General features: G+C 54.1%; 1 protein-coding gene across 3 annotated transcripts in view; it reads right to left on the bottom strand.

Annotated features, from left to right (window-relative positions):
• The window catches only part of TBC1D2 (TBC1 domain family member 2), a 45,056-nt gene that overhangs the window by 10,333 nt on the left and 21,249 nt on the right, over positions 1–13,474 (bottom strand). For 2 of the 3 annotated variants that reach the window (XM_065908012.1, XM_065908011.1), the window contains 3 exons: positions 6,555–6,929; positions 2,017–2,127; positions 170–363 (listed from right to left, as the gene is read on the bottom strand). In XM_065908012.1, coding sequence (XP_065764084.1) covers positions 170–363; positions 2,017–2,127; positions 6,555–6,929 — 680 coding nt within the window. Of the gene's footprint in view, positions 1–169; positions 364–2,016; positions 2,128–3,849; positions 4,122–6,554; positions 6,930–13,474 lie in introns of those variants that run through there. The other variant, XM_065908013.1, reaches the window with a different exon arrangement.

A 13,474-nucleotide genomic window follows, 5' to 3' on the forward strand; every position in this document is an offset into this window, starting at 1 on the left:
CAAGGAGGTGAGGGATGGGCAGGTTCACACACGGTCAGCAGGACGGGCGGGAGGGTAGCTGGTAGGGTAAGCAGGTAGGCTAAGATCACCAGCTTCGCAGGATCACGAGGATTAAATGAGACAGCCCCAGCACCCGGGGCCTGCAGACCCAGCCCTGCTCTCGGCTCACCTTACGGCACTGGGGCTGAGCACGATGCTTTCGTCCGAGGCCTCGCTGGCTTCCCACTGCAGCGCCTCCTGGATGAGCTGCCTCAGGAGCTCGGAGCACTCGCCGGCCTCCACCCCCAAAGCCTCCTGCAGCCTCCGCAGGCCCGCCAGGTACTTGCTCTCCACCCGACAGTTCTGGGCTTGGAGGTAGGCGCACTGCGGGAGGGAGGGGTGGCGGTGGTCAGGCCGCCTGGCTGGGCTCGGATCAGAGCCCTGAACAGCTTTAGGCAGTCCAGCCCTTCTTCCAGCTCTCACCTCCCACCGCCCCCCCCCCCCGCCCCCCCAGCCACTCATATGAAAAACAGGAGAGGAGCCCTGAATGCAGGAGTTTACAGGAAGGCGGAAAGGGCTCCAGGCGAGAGAACCAGGCCCGGGGCTGCAGCTGGACTCAGAAACAAAAGGGGAGACGTGGGCAGGGGCAGCACCGGCTCTCGCATGGCCTGCAGTCCCGTCCTAGTTCAGCCCTACAGGCGGGGTGACCAGAGCGAAATTATTAGCCTCTGTGCACTTTAGTGTCTTCATCCGAACACTGCGGACAATAGACTCTGCCTCAGAATTCCTGTGTGACTCGGATGAGCCAAGGCATCTGAAGCCCTTGCACGGTCCTCGGCCCAGAGCAGGCTCCCGGTAGGGGGTACACCCGAGCGGTGCCCCGGGGATGGACGTGGAGCTCTGGACACTGCCCTTGTGCCTTCTAATGTCACCTGGGGGGCTTGTTCTAGTCCTCCAGCACACCACCTCTCTCCCACCTCGCGGGGCGCACACTGCACATTCCCCATCTGCCTGCCCCCATATCTTCCTGTTTCTTAGTATGCCTCGTGGTATTTTGTTGAAAATGGAACATCTGAACCTAATAAGGTGGGGTGGAATTAATCAAAGAAAGCTCAGCGAAGAGAAGAGCCCAGTCAGGCCTGCATGGACCTCTCAGGTCCTGTCACCTGCAGCACTACTTCCTCCGAGCAGGAAGAAGCGCACGCCTACATCTCTGGGGGGCAGGCGCCTCCGCTTCATTCTCCAGCAGGAAAAGCAGAGACTTCAGCAGTCCAGCCAACGGGCAGTCTCCATACCTGGGGCTCCCGGTTCCCTCTAGTGGACCTCCTGGTTATCCCAGTCCCTCCTAACCCTTCCCGTTTCCCTTCCCTGTTCCTTGAATTTGCCTGCGGTTCACCACAGTTCACGGATCCCAAGTTGCAACTCCTCTGGTTAGTCCTGAATAAACTCGCTTTTGCTTGTAAAATAACTAGCCACTATATTGTTAAAGCCGACAGTGGTAACTCTGGAGATCAGATTCCCCCTGTTACTCTAGGGTTTGCCGTTTTTGTTTTGATTGTTTACGCCTCAAGGGCAGCCTGAGGTACAAACTTAAGTTCTTAGGCCTTTTCTGCGCCTTTCCCGGGACACGTGTGGCCACTTTCTAATTTCCCCCACATTTGCGGTTGTTTTGGAATATATAGGCAATACCTGGCATCCAAAAGGGGAAAAGAGAAGTATGAAGTTGGCAGGGGGTGGGGGGGGAAGGCTGCTGGCCCTTTAAATCCCTGGGCAGTTCCTTTATACGGGGGCCAGGGCTTGCTACAAAGTGGGGAGGTAGGACAACGGTGGCTGCCTGCCCCTTCCCCTCACCCCGTGGTCAGAAGCGGCAGGCAGCAGAGCACAGATCTCTGCCATGTGGATAAAGCTCACCAAGGCCACAGTCCGGAGGGTGAGCAGTCGGGTCAAGAGCAGAGAGTGAGACAGTGGTGAGGGGGTGAGTGGACGGGAAGGGTGGCCGGAGACAGAGCTGGCCAGACCTGGGCCCCCGGCCCTCACCTTCATCAGGAGGGCCTTCTCCTTCTCAGCCACCTTCCTCCAGATCTTTGTGACCTGGTGGATCTCAGAGTTGAGAAAGCGGTTCTGGGTCCGGTATGCTTCCATGTCATCCTGAAGAAGAGAGCAGAGCATTGAATGGGCTGCGCCAGAACCATCTCCCTGGTCCTCACTCTCAGATGTGCTGCCAACACTTCCTTCAGAAACTTCCAATAATTCCCAATACTGGCAAACAGAAAAGGAACTCTGAAAGGAAAAAAAAATATTGATAGTCCCCTTCTCTAATCTTGACACCAGCGTGGTATGGGAGAGAGAGCATCAAGCCTAGAGTCCAAATCCCGGCTCTGAGTTCCTGGGTGGGAGGCCCACTGAGTCACTCTGACTCTGTCCCTCTTCTGTAAAAGGGGCAAGTTTCAACAAGCTCAGTGAGGTGATGCGTGCATGGCTACAAGAGTGAAACGGCAACCAAATAACCATATTTTGTCACATACTGGTGATCATATTGAGCAATTTTGGGTGAAAATTTTTTACTTAGTGTCACTTTGTCAATATTTTTCTGTGTTTCTACAGAAGCTTCCTAAAGATGATTTTTGATGTCCAATGACTATTAAGTGAATTTACCATAACTTAGATATAATCCTTCTCCTGTTGCTGCTTTTTCATCTGAGCCCTAGATGTTTTTGGTTTGCGTCTCTTATGAGTAAATCTGTGAGGCTTATCTCTAAGCCGAGAGTGCCAGCTGTCCAGTGGAGGCAGCATAAGGCCTCCCGCCTGGAGCAAGGAGAAGCCGGCCACCACTGAGAGGGTCAAGCAGGGGCCTGCAAGAGCGACCACGGCCACCACAGCCATGGCTCCATCTTCATTCTGCTGGGAAGGACTCTGCAGAAGCAGTGGACCACATGCTCACGTGATTCCAGGGCATTTACTAGCTGAAACTCAATCCCTTTCTCTTGCATTCAAAAAACTGTACTGGGCTGGCTGTAGGTGAGTGTGAGACTGTTGCAGGTGTGACTGGATAGGACCGACAGGGGCAGAGTGAAGGGACAAAGTAGGTGATTAAATAATTCATAACTCAGGGAACTCACTCCGGGGCTCTGTAACAACCTAGAGGGGTGGGAAAGGGTGGGAGGTGCAAGGGAGCTTTAACAGGGAGGGGACAGATGTACACCTATGGCTGATTCATATTGATGTATGGTAGAAATCAAACCAATATTGTAAAACATTCATCCTTCAATTAAAAATAAATTAAAAAAATAGCAAATCCCATAGGGGATTATAAATAGAAAAATCATAGCAGACCCTTGTAAGTTAATGATTACTTGAAAAAGAAGGTTTGCTTAACCACAAAACCAAGCAGGCTTGCTTAGCAACCAATCCATGTGATAGAAGCATGCGACGTGCCCCCAGGTAGTAAAACAATGGTGGCCTGAGACCACAGCCTGCCCAGTGAGCTCAGTAAGTTAGGACATGTTCTCTGCACATACAGAAAACAATAATCTGTGGACCTAGCTTGACCATGGAAGGACAGGAAAACTCCCAAGCTCAACCTGGAGAAGCTGATGATGGAAGCATGATGTCTTCTCAAGAAAGACAGAGAAGGCCTTCTCCCTCGTCCTAATCTGATTGTAAAGTGTAGCCCAGTAGGCTCTCGAGCACGGCACTCTGACCTGGCCTCTTGTGAGCCTCACAGACGTCCTGTTTCAACAGACCACTCCTTATCTATCATGCGTCTCGTTGAATTCTTTCTGTGCTGAGACATAAAAGACGACGGTACTGGAGCGCCTCGGAACCCCCTGAAATGCCACCCGTCTCTTCCAGGCCCCGAGACCAGCACACCTTGCCTGTGGCACTTCAACCACGGGGACGGGTCACGTGCTCACGGCTGACAGGCCATCCTGACCCCGATCCCTCCCAGCCCAGGAGCTCCGGTTCACGTCCAGGGGCTCTCCCAGGCTTGGGACGTGTTGCGCAGGGTGCCCTGCTTGCAGTCCCAGACAAGGAGGGCGGGGACGAGCGCCCCGTGGGTCGGCTGCGGGCCTGGTGGCGTCCGGGGGCGGCGTCCGGGCAGTGCCTTCCCGTCCACTCGCTGCCCGAGCCTGAGTGTTCTTCTCGGCTCAGAACTGTAGGAAGGAGAGACAGACCTCAGAGAAGAGAAAAGTCCGCGACCGTCACCAGGGGAGCACGTGAGCAGAGCACGCCTGGAGAGGGACAGGGAGGAAGAGTCTGCCCACCTGCGCTCACAGGGCCGAGGGGGCCGGGGCTCCTCTTTGGAAAGCCGTGTGTAGACCAGCCCTGGTGCTAGTGTGGGAGCGAGGAGATTGGACGTGGGGACACCCAGGGTCTGGCTGTAGCCCTGTCACTTCTGCAGTGTGACCCTGGATCAGTCCTTCCTCCTCTCCAGGACGTGGCTAACCCTGCCAGCCAAGCTCTGATAGCCAGGAGGTCAGTGACTCTGTTCTCGTGCTGACAGTTTTGACAACAAGGGGGGATTTCCTCAAAATTGAGTGTCCTCAACCACAAGGGCAAGCAGGAAATGTGAGCACGTTCTGTCCCCAAAGCTACAGACAGTGGAGTTTTGATGGATCTTCTATTTTTTCCTGGATCAGAGACCCAAAGGCTAAAATTAAGGGAGTCTAGTACAGACACCTCTTTCTAGCAGAGAACACCTGCAGGGTGTCAGCTGAAGGACTGATGGCTTTCTAACAACCTTGGAGGAGCAGCCGTCAATGTGAGCATGGGCGATGTGAATCACATCAAGTCTCTGCATCTCTGAGCTCACTGACACACTCCTGGACATGCAAATTCAGGGCTGCATTCCGTCTCCTAGGTGAGTCCAAGCTTGCGCAAGTCCATCTCTCTCACCCCCATGCTGCTCCACTGGGGCCTCAACAGTGGGTTCCCGCAGAATGGGCACAGAAAGGAGGAAGACACTCAGCAGGCAGAGCAGAGCAGGAAAGCGATCTGATGGAAGCAGTTTTTACCACTTTGTGAGGGACTCAGGGCTTCCCTTACAGCTCAGCTGGTAAGGAATCCGCCTGCCGTGCAGGAGACCTGGGTTCGATCCCTGGGTTGGGAAGATCCCCTGGGGAAGGGAAAAGCTACCCACTCCAGTGTTCTGGCCTGGAGAGTTCCATGTATAGTCCATGGGGTCGAATACAGTTGGACACGACTGAGCGACCTTCACTTCAGAGCTTTCTAACAACCTAGCTACATCTGCATTTGAAAGATTTTGTTTTCCTTTTAAACTCAAAAGAATCTCTGATTTTAGACCAAATAAGGGAAAAGGTTCAGAGACTGGTTATGTGCTTTTTCCTGATGAAAAAGAAAGGCAAAGAAATTTGGGTTTCACGTCATCTTTTACCCTTCTAACAACTGCAGACGGGCTAGGCCGTGTCCTAAAGGCGAGGTGACTTGCCCAAGGTCACACAGCTAGCAAGAGGCAGTCTGCCTGGCTTCAGAGCTCGGGCAGTGGCTACTGCACCCCATGCCCACCGGTTTCTCAGAAGCTCCTGCGTCTCTTTCTTTTTTCCTTTCCCCTTCCTACGCCTGCTACCCGCCACCCCCTCCGACCCCGCCAATAGCAGTTCTTTGAGAGAGCTGTTTGGGATTCCCGTGGTAACCGAAGTATATTTATGTGGCTGAGTGCCAGGGCCGGGGCAGGACTGACCGGGGCTGTATGGCTGCCTCTAGGGACGGTGGGGGCTGGGAGCACCTGCCCCCAGCCCCTGTCACCACCCTCCAGGGAGGAGGTTGCGGCCTGTGGCAGGCATCACACCTATCATACAGTCCTCACCTCCTGAGCTGTAAGTGGTCCCTGGGAGACGGGTGACAGCCACGGCCTGCATGAGGCTGAGAAAGGGATGACAGTGGGGGCGAGAAGCACCGGGGAGGCAGCAAAGCAGACAGAGTGGTCAGAGAAGGGAGCTGGAACCCGGGTCAGTCCCCTGACTTCCTCCACACAGCCCTGGGCAAGCTACTTCCCCTTTCGCAGCCCTGGCATCCTCATCTGTACGTGGGGAGCACGTAAGTGGCTGCCTTCCAGGGCTGGTGCGAGGATTAAATGGAGTGATGTAGAAAACCACTTAGGATGGTGGGCGCCTCACCATAAACAACCTGTGTGTGGGGGTACCGACTGTTACATCATCGTGACCAAGTCATAGCAGCACAGGTCGCCGCTCGTATGCAGGACTGCTGACGAGGACCACTGGGCGCCTCGGTGGCTTCCAAGGACATCGATGTGGCACCGGAGGAAGCCGACCAGGCCGGCCCCAGGGTGCTTAGGGGTTCTGACTCCATCGTGGGCTCTTCCATCTTTACTCTGATAATTTAGAGATACGTTCACTTTTCAGCTTAGCGTATCATGAAAACGTCAAGGTGCATTGGGTCCTCTGGTTAAGAAAGTGAGGGAGCGTGCAGCGACACTTTCACCACCCTCTGTCTCAAACATGAATTCTCCAGGGTTAAGGATCATCCCAGTTCCACCTAGAAAACCCCCGGGTCAAGATCGGCGTCCTCCCCACGGGCCCGGGGCCCCTGCCTACCTTCAGCTGCTCCATCCTCTCCTGCTGGCTCAGGAAGTCCCTCTCGGCCTCCTCCGGGGCCTCCATGAAGTCCTGCGTGACCTTCTCGGAGAGCTTGCAGATGACCTGCTGCTTGGCCTGATTCTTGTCCAGGAGCAGCTGCACGTGCCGCTGCAGCTCCTGAATCTCCTGCTCCCGCAGGCTTGCCGTCTGCGCCAGGCTCTCCCGCTCCCGCTCCAGGGCCTCCACCCGCCGGCCCAGCTCCGCGATCTGCCGCACTTTGTGGCGCACCAGCTCCAGCCGGTCCTTGTCCTGGGCGGCTGCCAGGTATGCGCTGGACACCCTCTTCTCCTGCTGGGCTGCCTCCAGCGCCTTGTGCAGGATCTTCACCAGCTCCTGCGTGGGAAAGGAGACGAGCCCCGTGAACCCGGGGAAGGCCTGTGAGGTGCCGGAGGCAAGGCGTACACCGTCATCAGTTCTAAAAGCCCTGGGAGGTGGTGGGCGTCACCTCCTGCACGCACGCTGAGCGCTTCAGTCATGTCTGACTCTGTGTGACCCTCTGGACTGTAGCCCGCTAGGCTCCTCGGTCCATGGGACTCTCCAGGCAAGAGTACTGGAGTGGGGTGCTGTGCCCTCCTCCAGGGGATCATCCTGACACAGGGATCAAACCTGAGTCTCCCACACTGAAGGCATATTCTTTACCGTCTGAGCCACCGGGGATGCCATCAAAAAAACTAATAAACATTTTAAAAAAGAGAGTTTTAGTTAGACACATGGATCCCCAGCAGAGGATTACATTGCCCAGCCAAGCTCATAGCTAGATGTGGCCAAGTGACTATTCTGCCTAAATGGGATATGAGAAATGCTGGGGGCAGCTTCTGGGTCATACCTTCCAAACCACTGCATACACACTGCCCTGCTTGGTTCCCTTTCCTTCTGCTTGGGAGATCGCAAGACCTGAAGTGGCCACGTTGGGCTCCCAAGCAGAATGTGCATGCTGAAGACGACACAAGTGGTCCTGCCAGCTCAGAACTGCGCACATCACTCTGGATTCTTCAGAGTCAGAGAGAAATTAACTTCCAATGTGTTACAGGCCACAACACTTTAAGGATTCTGCCCGTACCCTAACACGTCTGTTTCAGAAATGAACAGACGGAGGCCCAGAGGGGAGTTTAATCCCAAGGCTTTCCGCCACTGAACCCTGTGCTTGGTCAGCACTGAAGGTGGAGAGGCAGCGGTGGGCGCTTGGGCACGGCTCCTCCCTCTCACTCCTGAGGCAGACGTTAACACTCAGTCTCAGTGCTCCTTCCTGCTAACCCTAGCTGGGGCCTCAGAATCCTTCTGAACATGGCATCCACGCAGTCACTACCAATCGAGCTGAGGCGGCATTCGAGAGAAAACATGCTGGCAACCCTCACACCAAGCCACAACGCCTGGGGCTTCATTCAATCCACCTGTGTGCACGCCTCTGCCCGCCAAATGGTGCCTGTGAGGCTGGTGCAAGGAAGCTGCGGGGAGTTCAGAAGCAAGAGACCTTGATTTAGTTCTTGGCAGGGCCACCCGATTCATTCAAGTAAATTGAGCATTCAAGGTTTGGTTCCCTGTGCCTTTGAGCTTCCAATCTTTCCAGCACTGGAGACCTGTTCTGCCCCAAGGCTGGGATGTGAATTCATCCAGGGCCAGGACCAGGATATCAGAAAACAGGCAGCTCAGTAGCCAGTCTCCTGTGAACCTCAGGCCTGCAGGTGGGGTCTCTAGGTCACACTGCCATGCTCCATGCCAGTCTCATCTGGGAAAACGTGGTTCCCCGGAGACACATTAACTGTATGTGTGCCAAAGCATTAAAATAAATGACTGGCTGGATAGGGTGGTTTGCTATGAACAATTCCATTTTGGAGGAGAACTGCCCCTAATCATAACTTCATTTGAGAAGCTAATGATAAGACCAAGTTAGCATACAACTTCTGAAACCTTGGTGTTAGTGACGGTCCCTTCTCTGGTTCTCTCTCTTCTATCCATCCATCTAACCTGTATCAGGTGCTCACTCAGTGCCAGGCCCCATGCCAGGCCCTGGCACCCAGAGAGGGACCAGTCACCGTTCCCACCCTCAAGGGCCACAGAGGCTGGTGGGAGCAAAGGCGAACCACTGGCGTGGAGTGATTTTCTGCGAGAGACGGAAGCAGGGGTGTCTCCCGGGGTACAGGGCAGTGGGCAACGACTTTCCTCTGGGGTGGAGGCAGGGGTGCCCGGGGGCGGGGCGACCAGTACACTTCATAGAAAGGCGGAGCCGCTTAAACTGATTCTGAAGAATGAGGAGGCCCAGAGAGGGTCAAGCAGCAGGTGGGAGACGTGGGGCAGGTGGAGGGAGCTGAGGATTGGGAGGACTTTGCAGATGGGGCTGAGCCAGCTGCTTAGGCAAAGGCTCAGTGGAGCGGCAGGTCCTGGGTGTGGCGGGAAGGCGGGAAGGCGGGGTGGGAGGGCAAGCCAAACCTGAATGTTAGGAATTTTTAGAACTCAGCTTCCCAGGGCTGTGCAAAGAGATTAGCATTCCTGTGGCTGCAGGTAACTGAGAAGCCCAGACCATTTTCTGCTTCAGCTGAGATTTGGAGGCTTCCCTGGGTAACTTCCTGGTGAGTTAACCCCACACAGGCCACTGCCTAGACTTTCCCTAGTCTCGGAATCAGGTGGGTATGTCGCCCAGGTTTGGCAGTCAACTCTGAGGCCCATTTCATTGCGTCAGCTGTCTCCCCCTTCCCACATCTGGCTCTCAAAATCCAAGACCACAACACCAGGCCAGGAGCCTGTCCTCCCATGCCGGGATGCGGGCACCAGAGTGAGCCAGGAAGAAAGGGGCCCGGAGGCAGTGGAGCCAGAGCAGCTAGCGAGGGGAGAGGCGGGGCGGGTCAAGGACCTGGGGAGCCTGCAGGCTGGGCGGCCCTGGGGGCCACCCGGTCCCCTGTCACACTGTCACATGGGGAGACGGACGCGCAAGAAAGCAGAGAACTAAAGGGACCTGCTGGGTCCCCACGAGTGGGGAAACTGCGGCTACAGCAGAGGGCTCCCAGTCCCAGGCCTAAGACTTTGACTTCTGTGATGTGTAGTTAATGGGTTTTGCATAGAAATGTTTCTTTTGATTTCTTTAAAAATAGAAATAACCCATATTCATAGCAGCATTATTCACAAAACCCAACAGGTGCCAACAACCCAACTGTCTACTGATGGTGCATGGATAAATGAAATGTGACATACAATGGAATATTGTTCGGTCTTAAAAAGGAAGAAAATCCTATTACATGCTACAACATGGATAACCCTTGAGGACCTTATGCTAGGTGAAATAAGCAGTTGCCAAAACACATATATACATCAAATAGAAACACTAAAAACAAAAAGAAAAGCTAGAACGTCCCATTTTGAAGCTGCTTTTGTCCTTACAACATGTGAGAGCAGCTCTCCAGGTCAGTCATTATCGAACAACACTCATCTGCAACAGTTCAAGAGTATTCCTTGTATGGATCACACAATGCCCTTCATCCCATCCCCGAGGATGGACGCCTGGCCTGTTTCCAGTTCCCACAATCCCCAGCAAGGCCTTAGGACAGAGGCTTAGAAGAGCTGTCTGAGTGATACTTTTCATATTTCTTAATCGAATCATTGTTTGGTCCACCTTAGATTTTAACAATGGGTAGTAAGTTGTCATTTTAGTAAGTATTTTAAAAGTCAATAAATCGTTTATCTTATGAACGAGTTGATACCTTCATCACTCACTAAAATCAAGGTGGGTGGTCCAACAGTGCTTGTGGGAAGAGCATTGGACTGGGGGTCCTCTTACCCCTAAGGGGCTCAGGGCCAGCTGTGAGCAGGTGAAGGAGCCCGGGCTTCAGAGTTACCAAGGCCTCGGTTCCCATTCCAGGTCCATGAACGTGGACCTAATGTGGGTGTTTCAGAAAACTGAACCTCAGCTTTCTCGTGTGTAAAACAGAGATAATGGTCCTACGCCACCAAGGCACCAAAAGGATGAGAGAAAGCGTGGCTAGTGTTCTTCCCTATGCTGAAACACCCCTCTCAATCTCTCAGTGCTGGAGGGGCCCTCTCAATCCTCCCTCTGTGACCCCAGGACCAGTGTTCGTAAGTCTCTGGCTACAGTTCTGGGAAGTGAGAGGTTGCACTTTGCTCCATCCAAGTTTCCTAAGCGAGTTACACGCCTTCACCAAGTAATCCTGGGTGTGCTAAGCTGGCCCCAGGCAGGGCCCAGGAGGAATTCACCCTGCCTAGGAGCCAAGAGATGGCCAACATTACCACAGTGGCCAGCCTTCCGTCTGCTGGAGCAGACAGCCTTCAGACTGGGTGCAAGGCTCTCGACTCTAAAAGCCTGATTCACCAGGCCAAAGCTGCCTGGTGAACTCTGGACACCTCCCAGAGTCCAGATCTCCCCTGAGGCCAGCATTGCAGGGGCCTAGGATGGGTAATGGCCTCATGGGTATTGGCATCACAGGAAGTGTGTTCATCTCTCCTGAAGAGCAGTTGCGGTGCTTGTGACTGACACGGGGCTCTCCTGTGAGACTACAGAGGCGGCAGCTGGGCTGTGAGGAGTGCTGGACGTGGGGAAGGATACCAGTGCCCAAGGCCTGGCTCTTCCAGCTGTGTGACCGTTAGCAAGTCACCCACCTCCTCTGAGCCCCTTGAACAGGGTGCAGTGGAAAGGGCAGAAGCTCTGGAGACAGACTCCAGAGCTTGATTCCTGGTTTGGTGCCCAGGAGGTCATGGGCATGCAGAGCCTCCCAGGACTTTAGTGTCTGTCAGGAAAGGCGAGGATAAGTGCTGTAAGTTAAGGGGACAGCGCCGGAGCCGCACTGCACACCAGCGGTGACTTGTGCTCACACCTCCTCCATGTACCGGACAGCGAAGGAACTCTATGCTCTCTAGAGCAGCCGGCAGAGCTTGAGACGCAAACTCTCTAACAATCACCAAAGCTATTGGCAGCGTCTGCCTGGCTGGCTGAGCCAGGATAAGACCCCCAGGTCCTGGGTCCTTCCACAGCCTGAGGCAGGAAGGTGGTACCTTCCCACTGAAGAGACACAAGCAGGTATCTTATAGCTCCAGGCCCAGGAAGTCCAGTGGACTCTTTCTGCAGCTGAAGAATTAGACTTAGGTGGTTTCAGATGGAGAGTTGCTCTCTGAGCACTGGGCACCCCAGGATGGTGCCAGCCTCCTCTGTCTCATCTCTGGGTCAAGAGTCCACCTCTTCTCCTTCCTCTTTTTGGTGTTGATATTTGGGTTGAAGGCAAAACCCCAGAGTTGGTAAAACTGGGATCCCCGTTCCAAATGTGGAATAAAGGTAAGGACAGCCTCTGTCCCACAAGTAGAATTCCCAGAGGCCCTCGGGGTGTGTTTGGGAAGGAGTCAGCAGGGAGGGCAGGGAATGCCGAAGTCACAGCCAAAATGACCACACCTGCATGTGTGCGGCAGCTGCTGGGTGCCAGGTACTGGGTTTTGTGAGTCTTGACACAGGCCTTTTCAGTAAAACATGATGATAGCTCCATTTACAGAGGAGGAAGTGGAGGCTGAGAGAGGTGAGGGAACTTGCTCAGGGCCAGGCTGTCTTGTTTCAAGGCCTGTGCGCTGAATCGCCCACTAGACTGGAGTGCATTTGGGAGATGGGTCGGAGAGCACGCAATTCACTCATCCCCGAGGCGAAAGCTCAGCCCCAGGACTTAGTCTCCTCCCACGCTCTGTCCCAGGAAAGCGCACGGAAGAAAGTCCAGATTCTCTAACGCTCGAACAACTGCTCCCTGAGGTTTTCAGGCTGGCTGTAGGCGAGCTGTCAGCAGCCTGGGCAGCCCTTACTAATGTCCAAGAGCTTGCCTCATTTACTGAAGAGCGAAGAGTCCTCTGGGGTTGCAGAACCACTAGGGGCAACCACTAGGTCTTCACTTGACTTGACAATAACTAATGTCCAAGAGGAAGGGCCACCCACACTTCCTAGAAAGATGGAGAGGAGGTGTCTGCATTCTACATTTCTCTTCCTCTCCAGGTCAGGTTTAGGACTTCAGCTGTCCTGGTCCAGGAATCAGGAAACTGCTACAGCTCAGCTGAACGCCCTTGGTCCTCAGGAGCGGGCTCACGACACTCGTGACGGGAACACAAAGGTGACGGGAGGCACGAGTGATGGGTAGGCTGCTAGGTGGCGTCAGAGGAGGCTTCATGTGCTGTAAGGACATATTTGGGTGTCTTTTCTCACTGTTTGTTCTCCAGCGCCTAGAACACCGTGTGCCCATAACAGGGCCTCAGAGAAGGCTGGGTAAATAAACAAATGAGTAGAGAACACAGGAATGGATGAGCTTCCTCCTTTGAGGACTCTAATCACCTGCTGCTTCATTAAATGTAACCCCTGACCTGCCAGGTATAAAGGCACTCCTGGTTCCCAAAATAACTGTTTAGGGGTGTGAAAGGCAGAGATGGGGCAAAAATGAGGTAGAGAGAGTGCTTTTCTGGACTGTGTTCTCCAAAAACAGAACAGAAAGGAAAAGAAGAAATGAATAAAGGAGAGAATATTTATAAGTAAATACAGTATACTCTTTACCGCCCAGGAGCAAGAGCAGAAATAAAGCAAAAAGAGACTCAGGGTTTCATGGTAACTTTCATGTTGGGTCTTCTTAGCCAAGGCTCAAGCATGAGAGTGTAGGCCTTCCTCTCAGAGGGAAAGGAGGCTGGGACCCCAGTGGGGCCCGTCTCTAGAGCACCTCAGGCCCCGAGCACAGGACTTTAGGTAACAGCTGTGCTGGTGTCATCACCCTGACTGTGCTAAGAGAGCCTACTGCCCCTGCTGCATCCCCCATCGCTGCTCTGCCACGTGACCCTGACTGCTTCATGAGGTCTCTGCCAGATTTACTGAGCCTGATTTACTCTCTGGGTGGCAGGCTTTTTGAAGGATTTGCACG

The sequence above is a fragment of the Muntiacus reevesi genome, chromosome 17 (assembly GCF_963930625.1).
Source record: "Muntiacus reevesi chromosome 17, mMunRee1.1, whole genome shotgun sequence".
NCBI lineage: Eukaryota > Metazoa > Chordata > Mammalia > Artiodactyla > Cervidae > Muntiacus > Muntiacus reevesi.